The following is a 26,071-nucleotide window of genomic DNA, read 5'->3' as shown; positions in this document are numbered from 1 at the left end:
TGGGCCTTTACAGCAACCAGAAAACAGACTGAAAATGCCTAAAAGCTCTAACACCCACTTTAAAAAATGCTTCAAAATTATACTTATTGAAAAATACTATTTGGAACTATATCATGATGAAGGAATCATCAGAAAATAAAGTAGCTTGGCCATTTTGAGTTACTCTACAACTAAAAACATCTGTTTAATGGACTTTGAAATGATTTTGTATTTGTGTTTAAAAAATATGCATTTCTATCCAGGTTGACAGCTTAAATACCTGGCGCTAGCCAAACAAAATCTGAAGTGACTAAGGCATTGCTTCTTAAATAAGAGCAAGTTGGAACTGCCGTCTCAAATCACTACCATGTCTTCTGGCAAGACAAGATTAGCACACACACTCACATCTGATGAGGGAGTCATCTCAAGCTTGCAAACAGCCAGTTTGGATTACGCAGCAAGGGCAGGGTGAAACCAGCAAAGGGTTCCCAGGCCTCTGTTCTTTGGCCAGCCTATATAGAATGGAGAATTTTTTAGAGGTGATGTGTTCAACACTTGGATACATTTAAGAAGACGGCTTGAGTCTAGTTTCTTTTGTCTCTAGGCCAGCTCAGAATAACCAGGCACATACCCTCACTGACCTCTAAAGGTAACACTGTTAAAGTGAGGGTCTTACTGGCTCTTGCTTGACATCTCTTTGTCTCTTTCTGCCACCCAACTTTGGTTCTGCTTCTGGCCCTTTGGGATTGGTGTTTGAACTTAGCCTCTGTTCTTTGGGTCCTGGATTTTCCTAACAGATTCCAGCTGGGTTTATCTTGCTTTTTATGTCTATGGCTGTCTATGAGCTAGGCTACCCTCATTCTTGCTCTTCTGAGGCTAACTTCCAGCATAGTCCACTTAGCTGGCTGCTGCTTCTCTGTGTCTGCAAGAGTATATATGAGTGTTTGGTGGAGAGGGGAATAGGATGTATGCTCAATTTGAATAATCACTCACTAAAATAAGAGAGAGAAAGAGAGAGAGAGAGAGAGAGAAATGGAGAATCTAACCATGGGGAGTAGGAAGTAATGCAATTGCTTCTCCATATTGACCATCCTTAGGTCTGAGGTAAATTCTTAATTAGGTATTTAGTTCTTTCCCAAGTATTTTTTCTCAGCCCTCAGATCCTGCTGCTACCTGGTGCTAAAATGTTCAAAGTAGTGATGACTAAATAGTTTGACAAACTCCAGAAAGTGTCACCTAGATTCAGAGACAGCACATACTAATTAGGAGGCTGAATATTTAACATAATAAATAAAAGATATAACATTTTAAAAATAACAATAGCTTAGCATAATAAAGTGTTATACCTATGAACTGATATATAAGATGTAATAATAGTAAATTACTGTGTAGTTCTGAGATATCACCATCTCTTAGAAGTATGGTCCATGTCAGGGTTGGGCGTGGTGGCTCATGCTTGTAATTCCAGCACTTTGGGAGGCCGAGATGGGCAGATCACCCGAGGTCAGGAGTTCGAGACCAGCCTGGCCAACATGGTGAAAACTGCCTCTACTTAAAAAAATGTAAAAAATTAGCTGGGCATGGTGTTGCATGCCTGTAGTCCCAGCTACTCAGGAGACTGAAGTAGGAGAATAACTTGAACCCAGGAGGCAGAGGTTGCAGTGAGCTGAGATCAAGCCACTGCACTCCAGCCTGGGCAACAGAGTGAGACTCTGTCTCAAAAAAAGAAAGAGAGAGAGAGAGAGAGAGAAAGAGAGAGAGAGAGAGAGAAGGAGGGAGGGAGGGAGGGAAGGAAGGAAGGAAGAAGGAAGGAAGGAAGGAAGGAAGAAAGGAAGGAAGGGCCATGTCTAATCCCCATTTGAGCTGTCACTTTCAAATATGACAGAATGCGTAGTGTTAATACACATTGACAACAAATAATTTCTCTCAGTTAATGGCCTCCCTAACTGAAAAAAGTTTTCTGCCAGCTTCTAAGTTAAGATTGGTTAATTTTGCCCAAGGTTTATTTATATTTCACATAAATTATTTTTTTTCTTTTGTGGCTTTATCGATCTGCCATTTCTCTCCATTCTTCATTCTACCAGCATTGCTCCTCCAAGCAGGGTCTGTTTCCATTGCTTTTGGTTTTTCCAAAATTGTTTTGTTTCTATTCTTTAACTCTCTGTTTTGTGAGATTTTAATATTCCTGGTGATTACATACTGTCCAGCCAACCTTTCCCAATGGAACTTTTACAGAAATGCCGCCCTGTTGGACTCCCAATACCTTACTCATTTGGCTTTTGAGTCCCAGCTGTCGAGGGACATAAGAAGAATTTCCCAAGGTTCAAGCAAGAGAGAAATTCAATAGGACCATTCATCTAAGACAGATTATATTTTTCAGAGACGATCAAAAGAATAATTCGCACTCCACATGCCTTTTTTTTTTTTTTAAACAATATGACTTCTGTTCTCTTTTCATAAAGAAGCGGAATCTAAATTCTCTTCCCTAGAATCTTGGTGGGCTTGTGACTTTGGAAGAAATTATGCTGTGTGACTTCACTTAGATGTGACTTAGGTAGGTTGATAAAAAGTGATAAAGTTTCACTGCTATCAAGCTGTGAGGAAGACCAAACTAGCTCATACAGAGATACTACATGGAGAGAACACTGTATTTTTTTCCAGCTGACAGCTTAACTGAAGTCCCTGCCACAGCCAGCATAAACTGCAAAGATACCTCCAGATGACTGCAACCCCAGCCATCAAGTCATTCCCAGTCTTCAAGCCTTCCCAGCTGAGGCCCAGACATCAGAGAAGGTAAACAAGCCACCTCTCCTGTGCTTTGTCCACATTCGTGATCTATAGAAACCATGAGGACAATAAGATTGTTGTTTTATGCCACTAAGTTTTAGAGTGGTTTCTTACATAGCAAGAACAATAGAAATGGTATTCTATTTAGTTCCTCACAAATTCTGAGCAAGTATCCCAAGATAGGTACAGAGCCCAACTTTCTTCTAGTTCATATATAAGTTTCTTGTCATCCTGAGGAATCTTCCTGAATCAGAGCTTAAGCAGCATTCATCTATTCTGATTTTGAGAATCTTATTTCTGGCATCCCAGAAGCCCCATTACTAATTTGGGACTTGACATCCTAGTATTTCTGTCTCATTCATTTCTGGCCCGTTTCTTACATTATCCATAGTTTCTCATTCCATCAGCTTCCCCTGGGATTCACATTTTCTTGGGATGAGTGGTGGTGGGAATTTCACTTCCTCTAAAGAGACTCCAACCTATGCATACCTCTGGTTTCGACAAGACAGTTATATCATTGATACCCAGTATCATCATTTTCTAAGTTATTTGGCCTTAACTTCAAGACAATAACAATATCTAAAATGTCTGAAGATATTACTATATGCCAAGCAGTGTGCTAAACTTTCTCTATACTCCTTTTGATCCTTAATCCTTTTAACAACCTTATAAAGTAACAACTATCCTCCTCCCTATTTTAAAATAAAGACAGTGAGGCAACATACCTTGTATATGGTAGAGGGGAATTTGGATGGCAGCAGTCTATCTCCAGAGCCTATGCTCTTTTTTTTTTTTTTTCAGGGGTGGGGTCTTGCAATATTGTCAAGGCTGGTCTTGAACTCCTGGCCTCAAGTGACTCCTCTCCCTCAGCCTCTCAAAGCACTGGGATTACAGACTTGAACCACCATGCCCAGCCAGAACTCATGCTCTTAACCACATGTCTCATGTCTAGGACATTAAACAGGAGCATGTATTGAGCCAAGCCTAGTCATTTAAAAGACTATTAAGTAAGGTGAAGATCTTACTTAAATGTCTCCGCTGCCTTTCTCTTCCTGACAACTTCCCATTTCTGCACATAAGGGCACACACATCTCCACAAGAAATAAGCAACTGCTTCTAGGTGAAGAACATCCAGTTTAATTTTGAACAGAGAAAATAAACATTTCTCCCAAAGAAGCAACAAAGTCTGCAGATGCATAATTCTGGTTGCTAAACCTAGCTAGGACAATTTATATTCTAGCACAGTCACTTAGCATTTAGGCTAAAATATCTGCTTTAGGTTGCATCACAGATCTTCCTAAGAACAATAGGTAAAAGCTTGTTTTATATCTGTATGACTTAAAGGGCCAGAGTTTTATCCCCATGAAATAAAGGATAATCTGCCTCAAAGTGCCTTTTTGTAGGACAGAAACTGCTTACCATTCTTTAACAACAGTATTTTGCAATGTTTTAGTCACCAATGTAACTGAGCTTAGCAGACTTCCTGGGAGCAGCCATAGCTCTTGCTCCAGGCCTGCTATTGAGACTGCATTCAACACTTTGACATGTCTCCAGTATAAGTCCACCTCTTCCATGCATGGATGAGAAATGGATATTTTATTGAAGTTTCCATGTAGATAGTAGAAGAGGTTTTGTATTACAAAGTCATATTTTAAAACTTAATAAAATTCCATTTAAATATGCTCTTTCCCCAATTTTCCATTATGGATAGCAGCTTTCTTATCTCTTCAAAAATTTTCCCTGTTCTTCCATAATCATTCTCCAGATTCACATTTTTCTTCAGCCTCTCATCCCAAGTCATCTTCATCACTTCGCCCCCATTCATAGTTCTCTCTCCAGTTTGCATTCTCAGACCCATCTCGGCACTTAGAAAAGGAGTCCCCTCTTTTTAGAAGAGGGAAGAATGGGAGCTTCTAAACCTCAGCTTTTATATTGGTCTTAAAATCTTCTTTTAAAATTACAAACTAAATTAAACATGTGAAAAATAAATACAATATATATGAATGAATAAAAAATAATAATGCACAAAACCAGTGTACTGTATTATGCTAGATCAACTTGGTTAAGCTGGGAACAATGTTTCTCAGTATTCATTAACCCTGTGACTCAGGATTAGGGTTGGCCCAAAAGAGAAACCTGCATAAATAGGAATATGGAAGTAGGCAGCAGCCATTATTCTCTGAAGGTCATCATAGTAAAATGTGATGGATGGACACAGAGTTTCCAAATGGGCTCCTACTCGTCCTGCTTTCCTCTACTTTGTTAATACATCTTGTTCTTGACTGCTTACCCTGCTGCAATTACAAATATGGTTTTGTAGCTGAAGCAAAACAGCATATCCTCTGGTAGCTACCAATGTAGCAGATGCTTTTTTCTCAATGCCCATTAGTAAAGACCACTAGAAGCAGTTGTCTGACCCAGCAGATCCAATAGTTCTTGGGGCATCTTGACAGAGATGCATTAAAAAGCACATGGCAAGCCTTTGTAGTTCAGACTTTTTGGAATTTTGGAGCAAAATTATGTCACCCTCTCCCACTTGCTATCCTCCTTTTGAGAAACAGCTTCTGACTTGCTACTGGGCCCTAATAGAGACTGAATACTTCACCATGAACCAAGAAGTTAGCATACAATCTGAGCTGCCCACTGCAAAGCAGGTGATGTCTGACTCAACAAGCTATAATGTTGAGTGTGCATAGCAGCACTTCATCATTAAGTGGGAGTGAAATGCACGAGATCAGGCTCACCCAAGTCCTGAAGATACAAACAAGTCAATTACATCAACAAATGGCTCAGATTCCTATGAATTCTACTTCTGCTACCTTGCATCTCCTTTTTCAATCTGCACGTATGGCTTCATGGGATATTCTCTATGAACAGTTTGATTAAAGAAGAAAAAATAGTGCCTGGTTTACAAATATTTCTACCAAATTTGCCGGAAGAAGTTGCATTGAATGCCCTATTTAGGTGTGGCCATGAAGGACAGTGTTGAAAGGAAACATTTCCAATGGGTAGTGCACTTATTTGGTTAATTTGCCTGGAAGGAGAGATGGCTAAATGTGTAGATCTATTAATTCATGAGAAGTGACTAATGGTTTGGTTAATTGGTTATGAACTTAGTTGGAAGAAAGATGATTATACAAATGGAGGCAATGAGGTCTGGAAAAGAGATATGGGGATAGACCTCTCTAAATGACTACAAAATATGACAATGTTTGTATCTGAGGTGAAAGCTCACCAAAGTGCAGCCTTACAATAGAAGGATCTTACCAATAAGATAGGCAAGATGACCTGTTTTGTGGATGTTGGTCATCTTTCCCCAGTCATTCTTGTCCTTGCCCAATGCTCTCATAAATAAAAAGGCTGTGGCTACAGGGACAGAGGTTATCCAGCAACATAGATTTTCTCTCACCAAAGCCAGTCTGGTTACCTCCATGGCTGTGTCTCCAACTGTGATCAGCAAAGACCAACACCAACTGGAGATACAGCACCATGTTTCAGGTCACTTAGTTTAGGCTGATTATATTGGAACATTTCTATTTGGAAGAGGAAATGCATTGTGCTTATATTGAATCCTTTATTTGTCATCACAGTATCTCATACAGCATTGTTTCTGCACTCATTTTATGGAGAATGAGCCCAGTACCAGTTTTTATCTAACCTGGAAGAATAGTCTTCTCCCTACCTAGAAGAAGCTGACCTGATAGATTTTTTTTTTTTTAGAGATGGGGTCTCCCTTTGTTGCCCAGGTTGGCAGGTTGGTCTCAAATCTGGCCTCAAGCAATCCTCCCACCTCAGCCTTACCTGGAATTAGACAGGTGTACTCCACTACCAGCTCTGATAGATTTTTGCAATGCCTCTAAAAGACTCAATTGAGTGCCAGATGAGTGACAAAACTCATTCATTGCATCAATTTATCTAGAGGCATGGTTTTATAATGTTTTTATTTGGAAATTAAATATGGTTAAAGACATGTATGTGGATACCAAATTGACAAGTGGTTGATTGTGCAGGATTGTGTTATGTCAACATGGATAAACTGAGAACTAAATTTCCTAGAATCTCATTTTTTTGTATGATTGCCCAAGAGAGGAACTTGTGTTAGTTTTGAAAGGCAAAGTGAAGCTGTTGTCATTACTGTCTTAAGGTTGTTGTAGTCAGATGTGGTGATGGACAGATTCAGAGGTGCCCAGTGGGCCCATCTTGCTGTTTCTCTCCCATTTGCATTTAAACATGTCTTTTCCATCTTTAAAAAATCTCTTCTTTAAACTCATGTCTCCTCCCATATTACCTTCTTTTCTTTCACGCTTGCTGTGTTCATTTTCATTTTTCTGCTCTATCCTCTGCTATGGGTCTCTGCCATGTCCTTCCCCCTAAAATTGTTCTCACCATTCTTCCCCCATACTCATTATTTCTGGATGTCTATTACTATCATATGCTGATGGCTCTCCAGAATATGTCTACTGGCAGGGTGCAGTGTCTCACACACGTTTATCTCAGCACTTTGGGAGACCAAGGCAGGCGGATGACTTGAACTCAGGAGTTTGAGACCAGCCTGGGCCACACGACGAAACCTCATCTTTATAAAAAATGTAAAAATTGGGCCGGACACAGTGGCTCACCCCTGTAATATCAGCACTTTGGGAGGCTGAGGTGGGGGGGATTACAAGGTCAAGGGATCAAGACCGTCCTGGCCAATATGGTGAAACCCCATCACTACTAAAAATATAAAAATTAGCTAGGCGAGGTGGTGGGTGCCTGTAGTCCTAGCTACTTGGGAAGCTGAGGCAGGAGAGTCACTTGAACCCGGGAGGCAGAGGTTGCAGTGAACCAAGATCATGACACTGCACTCCAGCCTGGAGACAGAATGGATTCCATCTAAAAAAAAAAAAAAATTTAGGCAGGTTGTTACATGTGCCTATGGTCCCAGCTACTCAGGACGCTGAAGCAAGAGGATAGCTTGAGCCCAGGAGGTTGAGACTGCAGTGAGCTGTGATTGCACCACTGTACTCCAGTCTGGGCAACAGAGTGAGAGCCTGTCTTAAAAAGAGAGAGAGAGGCAGAGAGAGAGAGAGAGCAAGAGAGAGAGAAAGAAAATTCATCTACCCAGATATCTCCTCTGAGTTTCATACTTTCATATCTAATGACCTCCACCTCTGCCTGGATGGCAGACAAGTGCTTAAACTCAGAATGTTCATAACCAAACTCATCATATTTCCCATTAAAACTGTACCTTCTTCATAATCTCAGTGAATAGCGCCATCATCCACTCAGGTTTCCAAACCAGAAATCAGGTTTGAAAACTCCTGCATGTCTTCCTCCCACTGTCACTTTCCTATTTTAGATTTCCTTTATCTCTTGCCTGGAAGAATGTAGTAGTCGTTCTTCCTGAAGTTGTGCAGATCCAATTGTATAATACAATTGGAAGTTACCATACATATATTATGGTTCATCTTCAGTATAGACCCATATTATTATATGGATTATTGCCTACTTTGAGAATGTGGGCAATAAATCCATTTTATGGGAGCAGTTGAAACAAATAATGCGCTAACATGAACAAAAGGAAAACACATTTGCACAACAGTGGACATTTTCCGTGTGTTAGACCTGGTGGTGATGCTGTCCACTTCACAAATATTTATTAATTTCCCGCCATGCACTAGGAGCTATGCCTGCAGGAGAAGCTTCCAAGGCATTGATTCACTGTGTACTCTTTTCTGGGCCCAGCATTATGTGACATGCAGAGGATACAAAGTTGAAAAATTCATGGTCTCCATTCCTAAGGGACACTCAACTTTCTTCGGTCACTACCCAAGTTGAATGATGTCCCAGATGGTCCCACCTAATGCTGAGCTCCTTTTATAGACAGTGTTGTAGTGAAGTTCCTTTTATGGCCTTTTATTTTTAGAGAGTAAATTAAGTGCAGAGGGGAAAATATTCATTTCAAAGTCAATCTACAGGCACGTGGAGACTGTTGTCTAGATGCAAGAATTCTTTTCCAGGGACACACAGGAACCACCTCCCTAAGACCTGATTTAAATTGTGAGCAATTTCAGTAATGAATTCAGCCTTGGGCTCAGCCCATTCCCAGAACCTCGGGTTGAATTATGAGAAGAAAACCTATTTATTCTGGGACATCACCACTTTGGGATAAATTCCTGGAAGCCATCAAAAAAGCAAAGGGAAGATCTTTCTCAGAGTCTTTTCTCTGAATTTCTGAGAAAGAAGCATTTCATGTTTGGCCTGTCAAGTTGCTTTTAGTTTCAGCCCATGGATTTGCCCCTTATTTAATTATCTCTGAACTTACGTCTCCCTGTCCATCCAAAGACCTAGGTCACCTGTGGGAGACTAAGTCAACCTTTCTTGGGATTTCCTCAGATACCATCTTCCCCTGAACACATTCTTCATATTATTATAAAAATAATAATATGTATACAGTACTTTAAATTTTACTAAACTCTTTTCAGGTATTTTAGTTCACTTTAATAGCAACCAAGAGAGGTGCAGCTATGAGGAATCTGAGCCTCAGAGAAAAGTACCCTGTTCATTTATCACGCTACTGAGAATAAGGGAAAAAAAAAAAGTAACATGATCACACAGCTATTGCATGACAGACCTCGGTAAGAACCCAGATATTCTAACTCCTATCCTCTTTCCAGCTTGTCTCCCTGTATCTGTCCAGGGGCCAAAGTAATTTCTATATCTGATATACATCAAAATTATTATGAAAACTGAATAAACTATGTTGATATTGGGAATCAAGGAATAGTGACGTCTGTCCTGGAACTAGCTAGGTTGTGGGGATCCACTGTGGCTCCCTATAAGCCACGGTCCCAAGGGGACCTACAAAGAGCAAGGAAAGGCAAGCAAAGCTCTCCTGAGGCAGTGGTTCAAAACCTTGGCCACACATTGAAAACACCCCAGGAGCTTTAAAAAAAAATTGAAGCCTTGGTTTCAGCTCCAGAGATTCTGATTTAGTTCAAAAGTCTTGGGGGCAGCCTTTCCATTTAGATATTTTAAAATAGCCCTGGGTGATACTGTAACAAGATTTGCTAACATTGCCTGAGGGCACCCACAGTTTCTTTGTAGGGGTTGTGGACTCATTCTTTCTCTTTTGTAAATGCTTATTACACTAGTCATATTTAGTCATTGAATAAAATCTAGAAAATACTGATTAATTTTTGGAGAGTAATCATAATTATGCCACAGAGAAATACATTTTGTTAACAATTGGCTGTATATCCTTCCAGGATTTGTCTACATGCATACACACAAATAACCCTTTGCTTTCTCTTTAATCAAAAATGATATACATACTGCTGTATAATATGCCTTTCATCTTTGACTTTTTTTTCCATATCAACACATTCAAATCAAGGCTATTTTCAAAGACTTTATTGTATTCCACTGTGTGGCTGTACTTCATTGAACCTCTAATAACAAAGAGGAGTCTTCTTTTTTATCCCCATATCTGTTTCCCATCCAAGGAGATGCTTGAAACCCTAGAATCTAGTAGGGAGGATCAGATTTTGTCAATCCTCTTGGCTTCTACATCACTTCCAATTTATCTGGAAGATTTACAATTAATCAAACAATATACTAATGTGGGAAAAAATTGTATTTTGGAGGAAAGTTTGGAAACTACAATTCATACACAAGCCGTAATAGTCTTAGAGAATGAAAGAAACTGAGAGTTCTACAACTCTCAAAATTCCAATTGGTCTTCACTTGTTTGAGGTCCTTTCTCAAAATTGTTTAAGCCTAGTCATTACCTGGGTAAGTTCATTAAGGGAGTCTATGACATAATGCTAAAAGTAATAACAACAACTAGTATTTGCATAGCACTTTAAGGCGCATAATTCTAACATAAAAATAATATGAACTAACTACCATTCATTAAGTATCTAGAGAATCAATGTGCCAGGCACTAAACTAGGCACTTAACACAGTTTTCTATTTGATATCTGTCATAAAGTCTATATACAATGGTATTATTATTTCAGTTTTACAGATAAGACAGCTGAGGCTCAGAGAATTGCCTGAGCTCACCTATTAAAACTAGGCTGTAAATGTGGATTGTGTCATGGTTTTACTCAGCATTATATCTCAGAGTCTGGTTCAATGCTTTGCACTTTGCCTAGGATAAGGTAGGGACTCAATACATAATTGATGGATGAAGGAATAATTAAATCACTAACTGTTTCTTTAATTCATATTGCCTCTGGGTGATGCAGAGATGCTCTACCCAGAGGAGACTTACTTCCTGGGCCTTCGTCTTCTAGCAATAATTCACATAGTAATGATTTGGCTCTGTGTCCCCACACAAATCTCATCTTGAATTGTAATCCCCACATGTTAGGGGAGGGGTCTGGTGGGAGGTGATTGCATTGTGGGGTGAACTTCCTGCTTCCTGTTCTCATGGCAGTGAGTGAATTCTCATGAGATCTGGTGGTTTGAAAGTGTGTGGCACTTCCCCCTTCTCTCTCTCTCTCTCCTGCTCCATCATAGTAAAGATGTGCTTGCTTCCCCTTTGCATTCTGCCATGATTGTAAGTTTCCTGAGGCTTAACCATGCTTCCTGTGAAGCCTGCAGAACTGTGAGTCAATTAAACCTCCTTTCTTCATAAATTATCCAGTCTCAGATAATTCTTTATAACAGTATAAAAACAGACAGATACAGTGGTTTATGGAAATGTCCCTTCATTCTTTTCACTCTCTAGAGTAATGGTTTTCCAAATGTGATCCCTATCCCAACAAATTCATGGACCTTACTTCAGACCACCAAATCAGAATCTCTGGTCATGAATATCAACAAACTTTTAATAAGCTTTTCAGATGATTCCAATGAACATTAAAGATGACAGTTAAAGTTTGAGGACTTAATAGATGAATGACCTTTCTGTCCTGAGACTCATAGTGGTAATTTAGCCTGGATGATTGGATGGAGGAGCCATTTACAGAGATTGGGGAAACAAACGGAGGAGCAAGTTTGGAAGGAGGTCATGAATTTGGATCTGGTGTGTTTAATTTGAAGTACCTTTGGAATATTCACGTGAAGGTATCTGGAGGTATCTGGAGCCTCTAGGTCTGGAACTCAGAGGACAGGACTGAATTGGAGATACAGATTTGGGAGTGGTAACTGAAGCCATGAATAAGACTGCTCAGGAGAGTGGGAAGCATTAGTTTACCCTAAGTCATAGCATTATTTTAAGATAGTGGGGAAGAGGTGCTGAGAGAATGAAGAATCTGAGGACAGTCATTCTTCCTTGTGAGTGACTTGCATTGGAATGTTTGTCTCATCTCCTCTGGATTACAAGCTCCTTAAAGGCAGGGACTGTGTAAACTTTAATAAGTCCCTCAAACAAAAGTACATTGTTGCCCAGCCTGTGAATAATCAGTGAATTCCTTCCTGGATTCTGCTTTGCAGAAATCCAATGTGATCAGAGCCGCCAGCAAGATGTTTTCCCAAAAATCACTGCTATCATTTCCCAATGGACAGTATGGCAGATTAAAAATAAGTGAATAAATAAAGGGCATCATGTATAATCCACTGATATCTATGCTAATCACATTAATCAGAGTGAATTAATTACACCTGAAAACAGATGCAAAGTTAAATTCCTCAGAAAATCAATTCATTAAACTCATATTGGAATGCACAGTCAACAACCCCCATGTTTAGAAACTATCAGCATGATTTGTGGCAACTTCTGATTTACTAACGAAACTGCTTAAAACATTTTTAAAGGCAATTACAATTACTGTCTGGCATTTGATGGAAAGAAATCTTGTCAGCATTGTCCCTTGTGTGTCAACTGTCACAATTTTCTAAAAATTTTGAGGCGAAAAATAGGCAGGCTCTACTATTTGCTAGCCTCGATTAGGGTTAATTCAATGTGTGTCTGCAAATAATAGTGTTTAATGTAATCTCTCTAATTACAGATAAAACACATTTTCAGTCATGCTCATCACTGACAGTATTTTGGGATAAGTTAAACTGACAGCTGCTTTCTGAAGGAAAGGAAAAAACAAACCTTCCTTGGGGTTGTCTTGATTTTTTTTCTCTCTCTCTCCATCTCTCTCCCTCTTTCTTTTACATTAAAGATGAGAAAAAGATGAAACTTGACACTTTGGCTGTGGATACCAATTTTGGAAGTCATGACATAGACTGTCTCCTGGGAATTTAACATATTTTCCAGCTCCTACTCCCGTCAATGAATATCTAACTTGAATTCACTCAACAAGCATATTCTAAGGGTTTCCAGTGAACCAGGTATTGCACTAGGCAGTAAGGAAATCAAGAAGGAATTCTACCAAACCTGTCCTCCACAATTGGCCCCTTGAGTCAAGTCAAGCTTCCTACTATACTAGATTTTACAGTCATAGAGCCCTTATATTCTCAGCTCTTCCAGAGTGAAATTATTCAAATCACAATATTTTCTGAATGGCCAATGCATGTTCCTCCTCAACCACATCTGACTGGATCAGGGACTACTCAAGGACACCTAATCCTCAGATTGTCCCGGCTTCTGTAACATGGTCTCCCATGACAAGTTGAGCCATACCAGTCAGATTTTCTTTCTCAGGAATAGAAATTGGAAAATACTAGATGAGGTGGTTAGGGGCAAAGGTGAAATTAGAAGGCTGTAAGAGAAAACCACAAGATAGGAAGAATTAAGACCTTGAGAGGGCAGGCATCATTAGGTCTGTGAGACTGTGAAGAAGCTGAAACACAGGGCCTAGGTTGAATGAATGAAAGAATGAATAAATAAATAATTGTGACCTAAGATGTCTTTGGTTTTTTTAGTATCCTCAAAACATGAGTGATTCACAGAGACACTATCCTTGATACTCCTGACTTTTTTCACCTGTGCTGTAGATGAACCATGTTTCTTGCATCCTGTCTGTCTTAGTTGGGATATAATTCAGCTTTGAGTAATGGAAAAACTCAAAATAACAGTGGTTTAACAAGGAGTTTATTTTTCTCATGAAAAGTCCGCTTATACGCAATCCAGCTCAGGTATGGCTGCTCCATAAAATCCTCAGGGCTGATTCCTTCCAACTTCCTTTGCTACAGTTCTTAGGAGATACCCTTATCTCCATAGTCTAAAGTCACATCCACATTTTAGATGAAAGGATGGAGAGAGGGATGAAGAAGAAGGGGTAGGAGTCACGAGCCATCGCTTAAGATAGGTTTCTAGAACCTGGGAAAGTCTTACTCATGATGTTTGGGTGGAAATTTTGGAAAAGATCTAAATTCTACTTCCAGAGTAGCACCAGAAGCAGAGATGACACTAGCAGTACAGCAAAAAATAAAAATAAAAAAAAATCAATTAACAGAGCTAATGTCAAGGAGAAGTGGGAGCCTGAAGCCAGAGCTAACAATAAAAATTGGGAGAATTTACAGATACCTTGAGGAGGACTTTCAGCTTCCCTGTTTGTGAAATAAAGTGTTGAAAACAATCCCTTCTGGATCTTAAGGAAAAGAGGCCCCAGCAACCTATGGGTTACAATACAAATCAGACATATTCCAAGACCAACCCTACATCTAAACCATTCCTAAAATATCACCCATCATGATACCACCCTTGACTCTCACTAAGTTGAAATTTTCACACATAGAGCCACTCGCCGGAGCCAGATAGTAGCTACTGTCCAATACCTTCTGGAAGAGACAGAGCCATGTAAAACATAGTGCCCAAATTTCTAGCCTTCAAGATGGTAGAATTTACACCATCTCAGAAGTAGGGGAGCTGGAAAAGAAAGGAAAGGAAAGCTAGTTCTGAAAAGTAAGGGGGCTGTTTTGAGTATATGGACTTTGTTCTGTAAAAAGTGAGGCATAAAGCAAAGTAAGATGCTGTTTTATAACCATAATAAAAAAAAATTCTGGGCCGGGCATAGTACCTGATGCCCGTGATCCCAGCACTTTGGGAAGCCACGATGGGCGGATTACCTGAGGTTGGGAGTTCAAGACCAGTCTGACCAGCATGGAGAAACCTCGTCTCTACTAAAAATAAAAAAATTAGCTGGGCATGGTGGTGCATGCCTGAAACCCTAGCTACTTGGGAGGCTGAGGCAGGAGAATCTCTTGAACCCAGTAGGCAGAGGTTGCCATGACCCTAGATCGTGCCATTGCACTCCAGCCTGGGCAACAAGACCGAAACTCCATCTCAAAAAAAAAAAAAAATTCTGATGAATCAAAGTGTTGGGGAAGATGTAGAACAGTAGAAACTCTTGTTGGTAAGAGTGTAAATTGGGGCAATGCTTTTGAAGAAAATTAACCTATCTAGTAAAGGAAACAACATGTATGTCACATATCCTACAACCTCTACTTCATGGTTGGCCTACAGCTGTGAGTCTTAAACTTTGGTATGCATCATAATTACCTGGAGGGCTTCTAAAACACAGATTGCTGGGCCCTCCTTCAGAGTTTCTGAATCAGTAGGTCTGGGTGGGGCCTGAGAATCTGCATTAGTAAGGTCCCAGGTGATGCTGATGCTGCTGATCTTAGAACTACACTTTGAAAACTCCCAGCCTAGAGAAATTCTTTCCCGTGTTTATTAGGAGATATGTACAGAAATTTCATAACATCATAGCTAGTAATAGTAAGAACCTGAAAACAAATATCCGTTGACAGGAAAATGAATAGAGAAATTATAGTGTATTAACAGATGTACTACAGAGCAGAGAAAATTAATGAATTAAAGCTATACAACATCATAGATAAAACAAGTTGCAGAAGAATATATGCTTTATGATACTAAATATAAAACTCAAAGATGGCTGGATATGATGGCTCACACTTGTAATCCCAGCACTTTGGGAGGCTCAGGCAGGCGGATCACAAGGTCAGGAGTTCAAGACCAGCCTGGCCAACATAGTGAAACCTCGTCAATACGAAAAATGCAAAGCTGGACATGGTGGTGTGTGCCTGTAGTCCCAGCTACTCGGGAGGCTGAGGCAGGAGAATCTCTTGAACCTGGGAGGTGGAGGTTGCAGTGACCCGAGAGCGTGCCAGCTGCACTCCAGCTTTGACAACAGAGTGAGACTTTGTCTCAAAAAAAAAAAAACCAAACTCAAAGACATATAAATTTAAACAAGAAATTGTTTAGGAATATATACATATATAATGATAAACCAAAATTCAGAATGGTGTAGGGAAGAGGGAACGGACACTGGGGAGGCATAGATTCCGATAGTTCTTGAGTTGGGTGGTAAGCTCAAATATATTTGTTCTGTTATTCTTTCACATGTATAAAATATTTAACAATTATTTTGTGCTTTTTTTGTTCCATTATTCTTTCACATATATAAAATATTTAACAATTATTTTGTGCTTTAAAATCAGTTTCATCAAGTTTGGTGGCTTACGCCTGTAATCTCAACACTTTTGGAGGCCAAGGCAGGTAAATTACTTGAGCCCAGGAGTTTGAGACCAACCTGGGCAACATGGTGAAACCCCTTCTCTAAAAAAAATTACAAAAATGAGGTGAGGGTTGTTGCTTGTGCCTGTAGTCCCAGCTACTTGAGAGGCTGAGGCATGACGATTACTTGAGCTCAGAAGGTCAAGGCTGCAGTGAGCCATGATCGCACCATTGCTCTTCAGCCTGGGTGACAGAGTAAGAACCTGTCTCAAAAATATAAAATAAAATCAATTTCACTTTTGTATGTATGAAGTATTTCACTTTTTTCTTTTTAATCAGTTATATATTTCTAACTTCACATTATTTTAGTTTCCCATAGAATCTTGACAATATGAAAAGCAAAAATAAAAATATAAAAATGGGCCTGGTGCGGTGGCTCATGCCTGTAATCCCAGCACTTTGGGAGGCCGAGGCAAGTGGATCATGAGGTCAGGAGTTCGAGACCAGCCTGGCCAATGTGGTGAACCCCCATCTCTACTAAAAATACAAAAATTAGTGGGCGTGGTTGTGTGTGCCTGTAATCCCAGCTACTTGGGAAGCTGAGGCAGGAGAATTGCTTGAACCTGGGAGGCGGAAGATATAGTAAGCTGAGATTGTGCCACTGTACTCCAGCCTGGGTGACACAGCAAGACTCTGGCAAAAACAAAAAACAAAACAAAAAGTCATATATATATACATGTATCCTTTTTTTTTGTAATAAGGAAAAATCCCCTGAATATTTATATATGGACGAGGAAGGAGGTAAGCAGCTATGTTAGGAGTGTGTGTGTGTGTGTGTGTGTGTGTGTGTGTGTATGTATGTGTGTTTATACTTAAAATATCTTTATGTAGTTCTGAGCAATTGATTAAAAACTGGCAGCACAAAATAAGCAAGGGATGAAAGGGCTGGGGGAAGAAACTATGGTTTTAGGAACAAAAGGTAGAAAGTGTTTTTGTGGATATGTAAATTCAAAGCGCAAGATAGAGGCTAGGCTACCAGGAAGGGAATGGCTGTGAGATATACAAGGATTGGCTGCTTCTCTGCATTTGTTCCATCATCTTTTCTCAGAGATAAAGAAGGCAGATCTGGGGGGTGATGGCTTTGTGGGTTTTATGTAAGTAACCAGAAGGGGACAGAAAGGTGGTTGTAGAGTCCGAAGGAGAACAACTTGGAAGAGGTGTACTACAGAGCTTGAGTGGAAGTTTTAAATCATTTGGAAATTGGGAGGTTGGCCAGAATCAGAAAAGAGTTATGAGGGGTTGAATGACTGAAGCCCACTCTGAGGATAGGGAATGATTGTGTTTGGAGATGAAAGCACTAGAAAGGGATTTCAAAAATGGAGCAGGGCCTTGTTATTAAAAGCCTCAGTGGGACTGAGGCTGGTAATGGGCGAGCTTTGAGAACTCTGGAGATAATGGTGGGGACCTGCTGAGTCAAGAAGTCTGAAGAATTCACAAGACAGGTGACATGCTTGACAGGCAGGAATGATGAAGCTGAGTCAGAATATTGGATAGTAGCTGTGTTGCTCTGGTAGAGTTTTTACTGTTGCTGATGAGCAAGGAACTGAGATTAGATGACCCCTGTGTTCTGGGAAGGAATGGGGGTCTAATCACAGCTGCATGAACGCAGCCAGGGACAGTAGAGCCATATTGACTTGTGTTCAAATCCACTTACTAGCTGTGAGGTCCTGTTGCTATGTACTTAACCTCTCCTGGCTTCTTTCCCCATTTTCAGACAGAGGATATCACCTCCTTCCTAGGAGTAGTAACCATTAAATGAGAGCATGAATGAAAGGGTTTACCAGAATATCTGGCACCCACCATAGATTTTTAATAAATGTTAGTGAGACAAAGCAGGGACCCTTCTTAGGGACCCTTCTTAGGTGGAAATAAAAGAAAAATCTTGAGTCTCTTCGAGGGAAATTCCAGGCACCCAGATATCCCTGAGAAATAAATAAGCAGGGAATAGCATAAACAGTAATCTCAAGCAAGTTAGAGTCACAAAGTGTTTTAGTTTCCTCTAGAAGCTTAAAGATAACATCTTAACATATGTTCATGAGTTGTTTATTAGAAACTAAGACTCCCACTGATGAAAAATGCTGACCATTGTCAGAGACACCTTAGATAAAGGGGACCTGAAGATTGAATGCTGACCACCATTCTTTGTTCTAAATTTCTTCCTGAGGGACCTGGTTAAGAGTCACACCTACAGGACAAACGTTAACCTTCCTTTCTGCTGACCCCAAGTTTTTAGACAAAACTTTGTTTCTTTAACCAATTGCAAATCAAAGAATTTCTGAGTCCACCTAATGACCTGAAAGCCACCACTTCAAGATAGCTCACCTTTTCAGGCCAAACAATGTATAACCTCCATGTTTGACTTACAATTTTGCCTGTAACTTCTGCCTTCCTGAAATATACCCTGCCTTTAAAAACCTTTGCTTGTAAGCCATCAGGGAATTTGGGTCTTAAGCGTTAATTGCCCGATCCCCTTGCTTGGCACCCTGCAATAAATGCCTCTACTTCTATCGCTGCAAATCCCGGTGTCAGTGTTTGGCTTTTTCTGTGCACTGAGTGAGCAGATCCGAGTTTGGTTTAGTAACATTAGGTTTCTCTTCTCTTCCCCTCAAATCAAGTACCCTTAGAGGCCCAGCATAGGGGATGGCCAGCATCACAGCAGGTAATCAGAGAAGGGGCTGATGATCCCTCAGCTCACTGATGGAGCCACGAAATGAGTCAGACAGAGATGGAAAAACTAAACAGGAAGGACAGTGCACTTGCAACAAAAGCCAAACAAAACAAGCATTGCCTATGTCAGTGTCACAATTCAACTCAGAGACAACCCTGAGGAAGACTTTTCTGAAGCATTTCATGAAGAATTTTGTTCATAGTGAGGGATGGTAAATAATAGAAGGTACGAAACCTTCTTTGAAACTATGGGATTTTCAACTGGTTGGGCAAAGGATGGGCCTTCTTAAAAAAGTGCGTCCAGACAAGATGATGAACCACTTAAGCCTCTTAGATTTTAGTCCTTTCAGTTTTCAGACTAGCCCTGGAACAAAGGTTTATAAACAGCCTTGTTCATGGAGCAAACTCAGATGCCTCCTGAGATCAAGAAATGGGGAGGCTCTGAAATCATGCCTAAGACAAAAAAAAAAAAACCCACATAAAATCAAGATTGTTCTTGAAAAGCACTTAAATCACATTTAAGCTTAAAGATCAACAATTAGTCAAAATAATGGAAAGCAGAGTTTGAAGAGATATTTGCACACCCATGTTCATAGTAATATTATTCATAATAGTCAAGAGGTGGAAGCAACCCAAATGGCCAATGACAGATGAATGGATAAACAAAATGTAGTATATTTAGCCTTAAAAAGGAAGGAAATTCTGGTACGTGATACAACACGGATGGACCTGAGGATATTATGCTAAGTGAAATAAGCCAGTTACAAATATACAAATTCTGTATGGTTTTACTTACATGAGTAGTCAAATTTATGGAGACAGAAGGTGGTTGCCAGGGGCTGCAGCAGGGGGAATGGGGAGTTAACAGGTACAGACTTTCAGTTTTACAAGATAAAAAAGAGTTCTGGAAATTGCTTGCTTAACAATGTAGATGTACTTAACACTCCTGAACTGTACACTTAAAAACAGGATGGTAGATCTTATGTGTATTTTACTACAATTAAAGTCAGAAATTAGTTGCTTGTGTTTATCTTTGCATTTAACCTATAGAAATCCAACTATAGGCAACTGCCTTTTATTTAGTCCTGTCCTTCCTGGCCCACTCACCATTCAAACCATACCTTTGTCCTTATTGTCCCTCGAGGAGGAGCTTATGCCTCTCCTCTTGTTTTTTATTGTAACCAAGCATTTATGTTTGTTGTTTCTTATTGATAAAAAGCATCTGTATTTGAATACACATATCAGATGGCACTCCACTATATCTGTCATTCTTTTCTTAAGTTATCATAGTTTATGGTTAAATAATGAAGGTCCTGTTGAGAAGCAGAAGGAAGTGTTTGGCTTATAGACCAAATGCTTGCATAAAGTATTGTCTGTGACATCTAAGCACTGTGTCTGCATAGTACACAAATAATGTATTTATAATTTAATGCTGAATAATATTTCACTGTATTTATATACATTTTATCCATTCATCTGTACTTAGATGTCACAGACAATACTTTATTCATGAACTGATGAAGTCATAAGAACTCCCACACTTTTGAGCCATCAACACACAAAAAGCATATTTGCGGGCCGGGCGCGGTGGCTCAAGCCTGTAATCCCAGCACTTTGGGAGGCCGAGGCGGGTGGATCACGAGGTCAAGAGATCGAGACCATCCTGGTCAGCATGGTGAAACCCCGTCTCTACTAAAAAAAACAAAAAAAATTAGCTGGGCATGGTGGTGTGTGCCTGTAATCCCAGCTACTCAGGAGGCTGAGGCAGGAGAATTGCCTGAACCCAGGAGGCGGAGGTTGCGGTGAGCCGAGATCGCGCCATTGCACTCCAGCCTGGGTAACAAGAGCGAAACTCCGTCTCAAAAAAAAAAAAAAACCAAAAAAAAAACAAACAAAAAAAAACAACAACAACAAAAAGCATATTTGCACTAATTCAGAACACATGATGTTTTGGGTAGAGTTGAACGAAAGTTGCATTTGTATTGTCCACAAAGAAGGGGTTTCTAAGTAATGTAATAGTGATGGCTTAAACAAAAAGGCAGAGAGCACATATCTGTCTTTGAGAACTATAACCCTGATTCTTGGAAATGTTGGTTCACAAACAATTAATATTATATTGTCTTGATATAAAAGTGAATCTCCTTACCTCTAAGGAACACTTACAGCCACCAAATTTTAGCTCCATTTACATTATATACAGTTGAAAGAAAAATGGAGTTTCACACACTGTGCATGTTTGTATGTCCTCAAAGCACTCAGCAGTGGCTTGCCCCTAGGAAGTAGTCAATAAATGGTTATTGAATTTAGAATGTCCTTCTTTCCGATCAGTAAGGTTTAATATATATCCAATTCAGAAATCCTATTAATTTTTCAGCATTACTAAGCCTTTATAAATCAATTTTGGGGATGTGCTTAAGAGTTCACAGCAAATACTATTACATAATAATTAAGAGAAGACTGTTAAATGAGGCATGCGTATTCAATACACCAGTACCAATTGATAAAACGTAATTTAATTTAATCATTTAAATTTACATTGTTAATGTACAAGAGCATTTCTTTCAAACCACAGGTTAACACACACTAAAGAGCAATGCTGTTAGAGGAGCAGAGAAACTTTGGAAAACTCTGCTGTCTGAAATAAAAGCAAGGCACTCTCTATTAACAGCTGGTAGCTTCCTGATTTCTGCCCACAGAAGGCATGTTCACACTGAGAGCGCTCTCCCACAAGGGGAGGAATCACCTGCTTTAATACATGTTATCCTCTTCTGTGCTAGTGTGGTCATCAACTCTGTATAAACTTATGTGCAACATTAAGACAAAAAAAAAGGAGTTTAATTGATAGATGACTTGGGAGGTTCTCATAGTTGTAGTAACTATGAGGACAGAAGAACACGCTATCATCTTTATTTTTAGCACTCATATCTGGACCTATTACTAAAAAAGCTTCTTCATTCCTTCCAACCACTAGATTATAATGGCTAAAAAAATCTTTTCCTTAAATCCGATGGGTGTAAAAATAAAAAGTAACAGCATTTCTCTAGGGCTGTGTTTTTGTTTTGTTTTGTTCTTCTTTATAGACATGACAAAAACAAGGATTAACTTTCCAAATACTCATGGTGCACAAGAAGGTTATGTATGCACAGTATTTCTAATTTATTCAAATTCAATTTGAATTTGGTCTGAAGCTATCTTGTATGAAATGTTAGCTTTCCTGATATTTAATAATATTTATTATGTTTGCATATAAGCTCAAAAAATTAATGCAGAAGTACTACTTTACTCATGGTTATCTTCAGGTAAAATGTAAATATTAGTGGTTATGTTTAAAAGCCTGATTTTATATAGATGGAGTAAGTCGAGAAAAAAAAAAAGACTATGGAAAGGTAAATTAGGTCTTAGTCTTGATTCTGTTACTAGCTGTTTGACCTTGAGTACTCTTCACCCTTCAATGGGCCCCAGTTTGCTCCTCTATGAATTTTAGGGGGTTGGACTAATTGACAGGCCAGGCTCCTTCCAAGTCCAACATTTCAAAATGCTGACATTCCAGGTTCTATAATCTTGATATATAAAAATAATCTTTCATAAACACACACATAAACATAACACATGATCAAATATTAGAATGACTCTTGGAAAAAAACATACTTCCTATCTGGGTTATACTTTGCAGCAATTAGGCAATTCATTTGGCATTTGTTTGATTGTATAATTTAATGACAATATAAACAGCATAGTTTTGTTATTTTTCCTTTAAAAAGACTAAAGCAAAATGATTTAAAGCTAACAAAAACTACTGTGACATCAGTTTGACATTCAAAGTTTGTTTCTTAGCAAAATGGCCAAAGATATTTTGACTTGATACAGAGTATATAATATAAAGACTTTTAGACCTAGAAATCTTCAAACATTATTCGAATTTAGCAAAACATAAGCAAAATTTTAATATCAAAGTGCTAAACAGTACTGCCTTAAAAGTCACTGCAAATGAACCATAAAATAACGGCATGGGAAGTGACATTTATTGTACAAATGGTTAATAAAAAGACACATTATAAATATATATATGTAACCTGCTATATTTATATATATATATATATTTGCTTATTTAATTTCTAATTGGTGTATCCAAGTCACTGTGAACACCTCATTTAATTACTCTGTAACTCAGCTTTTTGGAGCTGGTGGTCTTGCAATAAATACAGGCAAAGCTATTACAATATAACGTGCATACAAATGTTTATACAAAAAAGGACACTATGCAACAAATTATCTCATAATAATATGGCATTAACAGTAGAAACATACAAAAGGGAGTACGAACACGGAATGTTGAAACGCAACCCACTAATCCTTCCTAGTACTCACACTCATACTATTTTTTAAATCTTTTCTAGTATTCACATTCATACTATTTTTTAAAAAGAAGATTTGCTTGCTCTCCAAAATTGTCTCCTTAACCAATAACAAAAGTTAAATTATATCTATAAAAATCCTTATTGTCCCTGGTGCTTACCCTGTATGACCCAGTTCCTACTGATTTACATGTTCTTATCTAGGGATCAAATACTGACTTATGGGATTTCTGAACGAACACACCAGTCAGTTGCTATAACTGAAGCAAGTTTAGGGAACTCTGGTGGGGTTGATAGAATATAACCAAAACAGTTACACGTAATCCAGTTTATAATCTGATCCACTTTCAGGATAGCTGGACAGTCAGGGCAGGGATCTGGTTCCATCAAGAATGGCCTAAAAGTCTTGGATGGGCCATACCTCAGAGGGGTTCTAAAGGGAAGGTGAACCCAGCCTCTGCTAAGAATATTAATGTGTCATTTGCTAACATGACTGCCTCCTTTGTATTTCCATATAGAATAAAGGAGGAGTTAATAAACAAGACTTAGTAAGACAGCACTTTAAAAAATTGCACTTGTTTATGGAAGCAAACAGCCATTATTATTTTGCTATGTCTGATTTGTAGGTAATCCTCCATCTTTCACCATTTGTTAAAGGAAGAAAGAAATTAAAAGGACATTTCTGCCTTGTTTGCACCACATACATACCTTTGATACAGGAAGCGTATTTTCAAGGGACCAATCTTTAAGACACATCCTACCCTGGCGAACAACCCTTGGCTGTTCTTGTTTTTAAATACAAAGCAACTATAATTGAATTCCCCAGAAAGAGTTTTAAAACAGTTATATTATCCTTTTTTTTTTTTTTCCTGCTGGGATAGCATTGTCCAAAAGTGCTTTGTTAGCAATTTCTTAGAAAACCCTCATGAACTATATCCCCCTCCCACCCTATCCCTCAATGCCTAAATATAAAACACAACCCCAACACAATACTCTGCAAGTTTTAGGTTGTAAGGAAAAGAGCCAGAAAAAAAAGTCTTTGCTTTCTACAGGAGCTGCTTTTCCTCTTAAGGAAGGACAGGAAATGATAGGTTTCCAGACATATCCCTTTGCTGTGTAGCAAGCAGGTGCTAGGAGAGGAGGCGGCTCACTGCTCAGGCTGTTCTTGATTAGAAAGGTAGGGTGTCCAGGAAGAGCTTGTCAATGATGGAAGGCGGAGACACCAAGTCTTCCAGCTTCAGGTAGAAGATGCGCTGGAGGCCCAGGGTGCAGATCTTCCTCAGTTCGACCAGCGCACTCAAGACCTTGGGCTCGGTGGGCTCCAGAGCCTGTCCCTTACTCTGGTGGTCTTTTAAACTGCTTGTGATCTTGTTGCATAGCTCCTCAACTCTCTTTGGTTCTTTCAACCCATGTCTTTCTGCAGAGGGATAGAGAAGGGCAAGTTTAGGAGGCAAATATATCTTAAGACAGTTTGAATCCCTAATTGAGGTCTGTGTCTCATTCTGCCAGTTCGGATGGCGTTTTAATCGAAGTGCCCTCCCTCTTAGAGGTAGCTCATGGCCTTTGGTATTAAACAACACCAAGGTTTGAATCCTAGTCCCAACACTTACTTGCTGTGAGTCCTAGAGTAAGTCTCTTAACTTCTGAGGACAAATTTCCTTATGAGATGAAAAAAAACGATGATACTCAATTCAAGGTTTCTGCAATAGCCAGCTTAGGTAAGTTAACACAAGGGAAGCACAGCTCCTGGCACACAGCCACGTGGAATGAATGGCAGGGTGGTTATTATTTTGCACACATTATCCTACTTAGGTCTCAGAAAGCATGGTCAGTAGGCAACCATTTTTCAGAGTGGCATAGAAACACATCCAGGCAAATGAATTCATATTTCTATCTTGACAGACTCACTTGAGGGAGGTGGGGAGGCTGTAAGTTCCATTTGCTAATCCAAGGACTGCCTGACAAGACCCAACACAGCAAAGTGCATTCTTGTGTTTTCATGCTAACCAGCACTTAGAAGAATTCAGCTTTTCTTTTCCTTGTTTTGTCCCCCCACCCTTGAAACCCCTATTGACATACACCTGGCACTCTGTACAAAATACACATGTTCTCCTGCTGTGGAGATGGAAAAGCCAAAGAGAAGGGGAGGAGGCCCAGAAGGATGTGGTGCAGGCATTTTATAATGTATCAAGACACAAATACCAATATCTTATATTTTATAAAACAATATATAAAATGATCTCAATGTTCAATGCTATCATCTATTTTATGTATAAGGTTAAATGAATTTCCCAAAGTCACTCAGCTGCTAAAAACTTGGATTTGAACCCAATTTTCTGAGGCAAATACTGGCTTCTTGTTCCAGAGCAACAGGAAGGGAGCCCCATCCACAACAAATCACTGTGCTCTCCCTCAATGTTTAGATTTCAGAGCCTCTTTTCTTCTCTTTCTTTCTTTCTTTTTTTTTCTTCTGAGACAGAGTCTTACTCTGTTGCCCAGCCTGGAGTGCACTGGTGCTATCTTGGCTTACTGCTCCCCCACTGCCCACCTCCTGCCCCCGGTTCAAGCAATTCTCCTGCCTTACCCTCCCAAGTAGCTAGGACTACAGGTATGCATCAACATGCCTGGCTAATTTTTTTGTATTTTCAGTAGAGACGGGGTTTTGCCATATTGGCCAGGCTGGTCTTGAACTCCTGACCTCAAGTGATCCTCCTGCCTTGGCCTCTCAAAGTGCTGGGATTACAGGCGTGAGCCACTGTGCCTGGCCTCAGAGCTTCACTTCTAAGGGAGGAGCTTGGCCTCTGTTATCTCAAAGTTTTCTTCTCTCAGTACATTTACATGTAAAATTATAAACCTTGAG

The 26,071-nt window shown here is 39.5% G+C and overlaps 1 protein-coding gene across 3 annotated transcripts in view; it reads right to left on the bottom strand.

The window, feature by feature from the left end:
* Nucleotides 1–21,352: 21,352 nt before the first annotated feature.
* NR4A3 (nuclear receptor subfamily 4 group A member 3) overlaps nucleotides 21,353–26,071 on the bottom strand; it is a 42,407-nt gene continuing 37,688 nt past the window's right edge. For all 3 annotated transcript variants that reach the window (XM_032240184.1, XM_032240183.1, XM_032240186.1), the window contains one exon: nucleotides 21,353–24,628. In XM_032240184.1, the coding sequence (XP_032096075.1) occupies nucleotides 24,381–24,628 (248 nt within the window). In that variant the 3' untranslated portion in view covers nucleotides 21,353–24,380. The remainder of the gene's footprint in view (nucleotides 24,629–26,071) is intronic.

This window comes from Sapajus apella, unplaced genomic scaffold, assembly GCF_009761245.1.
Source record: "Sapajus apella isolate SASKATOON/1434 unplaced genomic scaffold, GSC_monkey_1.0 scaffold46, whole genome shotgun sequence".
Classification (NCBI taxonomy): domain Eukaryota; kingdom Metazoa; phylum Chordata; class Mammalia; order Primates; family Cebidae; genus Sapajus; species Sapajus apella.
Note: the sequence above shows the minus strand (reverse complement) of the source record. Positions and strands in the feature narration are given on the sequence as shown.